This window comes from Heterodontus francisci, unplaced genomic scaffold (genome assembly GCF_036365525.1).
Source record: "Heterodontus francisci isolate sHetFra1 unplaced genomic scaffold, sHetFra1.hap1 HAP1_SCAFFOLD_1359, whole genome shotgun sequence".
In the NCBI taxonomy this organism is placed as follows: domain Eukaryota; kingdom Metazoa; phylum Chordata; class Chondrichthyes; order Heterodontiformes; family Heterodontidae; genus Heterodontus; species Heterodontus francisci.
Genome location: NW_027140657.1, coordinates 774 through 2,500, shown reverse-complemented (window position 1 = coordinate 2,500; position 1,727 = coordinate 774). Strand labels below are relative to the sequence as shown.

General features: G+C 49.6%; 1 protein-coding gene across 1 annotated transcript in view; it reads left to right on the top strand.

The window, feature by feature from the left end:
- The window catches only part of LOC137360424 (myosin-7-like), a gene marked incomplete at its 3' end in the record, with an annotated part of 37,796 nt that extends 36,414 nt beyond the window's left edge, over window positions 1-1,382 (top strand). Inside the window, exon 16 of the mRNA XM_068025878.1 lies at window positions 1,315-1,382. Within this exon, the coding sequence (XP_067881979.1) occupies window positions 1,315-1,382 (68 nt within the window). The remainder of the gene's footprint in view (window positions 1-1,314) is intronic.
- Window positions 1,383-1,727: the final 345 nt, after the last annotated feature.

Below are 1,727 nucleotides of genomic sequence, written 5' to 3'. Positions count from 1 at the left end.
GCATTGGACCAGTGGAAAAGGTTTGGATGGGGAAATGGTTGCATTCCTTAGTCTCCCAAGGGTTGCATTCCCTGGAATTGAGAAGGTGAAGGGCTGATTCGATCATAGTTTAAGATATTAACGAGAACAGAGAGGGTAGAGAGAGAGAAACTATTTCTGCTGGTCGGGGAGTCGAGAACCAGGGGACAGAGTCTGAAAATGAGAGCCAGACCTTACAGGAGTGAAATGAGGAAACATTTCCACACACACAGGGTGGGAGAGCTTTGGAACTCTCTTCCACAAATATCAATCAATGCTGGATCAATGGTTAATTTTAAACTGGAGACTGATCGAGTTTTGTGAACCAAACATATTGAGAGATATGGGACAAAGGTGGGTGTATGGAGTTAGATCACAGATCAGCCATGATCTCATTGTCTCATCTTATCTGCTGTATCTGTCCTGGGAGTGTTTGATGTGGACAGTGTAGAGGGAGTGTTTGATGTGGACAGTATAGAGGGAGTGTTTGATGGGGACAGTGTAGAGGGAGTGTTTGATGGGGACAGTGTAGAGGGAGTGTTTGATGTGGACAGTGTAGAGGGAGTGTTTGATGGGGACAGTATAGAGGGAGTGTTTGATGGGGACAGTGTAGAGGGAGTGTTTGATGTGGACAGTGTAGAGGGAGTGTTTGATGTGGACAGTATAGAGGGAGTGTTTGATGGGGACAGTGTAGAGGGAGTGTTTGATGGGGACAGTGTAGAGGGAGTGTTTGATGGGGACAGTGTAGCGGGAGTGTTTGATGGGTGACAGTGTAGAGGGAGTGTTTGATGGGTGACAGTGTAGAGGGAGTGTTTGATGGGGACAGTGTAGAGGGAGTGTTTGATGGGGACAGTGTAGAGGGAGTGTTTGATGGGGACAGTGTAGAGGGAGTGTTTGATGGGGACAGTGTAGAGGGAGTGTTTGATGGGGACAGTGTAGAGGGAGTGTTTGATGGGGACAGTGCAGAGGGAGTGTTTGATGGGGACAGTGTAGAGGGAGTGTTTGATGGGGACAGTGTAGTGGGAGTGTTTGATGGGGGACAGTGCAGAGGGAGTGTTTGATGGGGACAGTGCAGAGGGAGTGTTTGATGGGGACAGTGCAGAGGGAGTGTTTGCTGGGGGACAGTGTAGAGGGAGTATTTGATGGGGGACAGTGTAGAGTGAGTGTTTGCTGGGGAACAGTGTAGAGGGAGTGTTTGATGGGGGACAGTGCAGAGGGAGTGTTTGATGGGGACAGTGTAGTGGGAGCTTTACTCCGCAGTGATGCCCTCTCTGTTTTTGCTGTTCTTTCTTTCAGCAACGGAGCCGAAAAAGGGAATGAAGAAGAAGGGATCCTCCTTCCAGACAGTGTCAGCCCTACACAGGGTAAGGAAAAGAGGGACTGAGTGTCTTCAGGAAACTGGAGACATCACAGCACATCTTTTGTTAACTGAATTGCCCAGGCACAGCCCTTGTTACTGACTCTGACATGTTCACCCTCTACCCTCCGGAACCATCCGCTCATCTTAAACTTTCCTGCCCCCGTGTTCTAACTCACACCGAGTCCCGTTCACCCGTCACCCCCCGTACTCTCTGACCTACACTGGCTCCCAGTCCGGGAACACCTCGATTTTAAAATTCTCATCCTTGTTTTCAAATCCCTCCAGAGCACCTCACCCCCTCCCTATCTCTGTAACCTCCTCCAGTCCCTACAACCCTCCCTATCTCTGT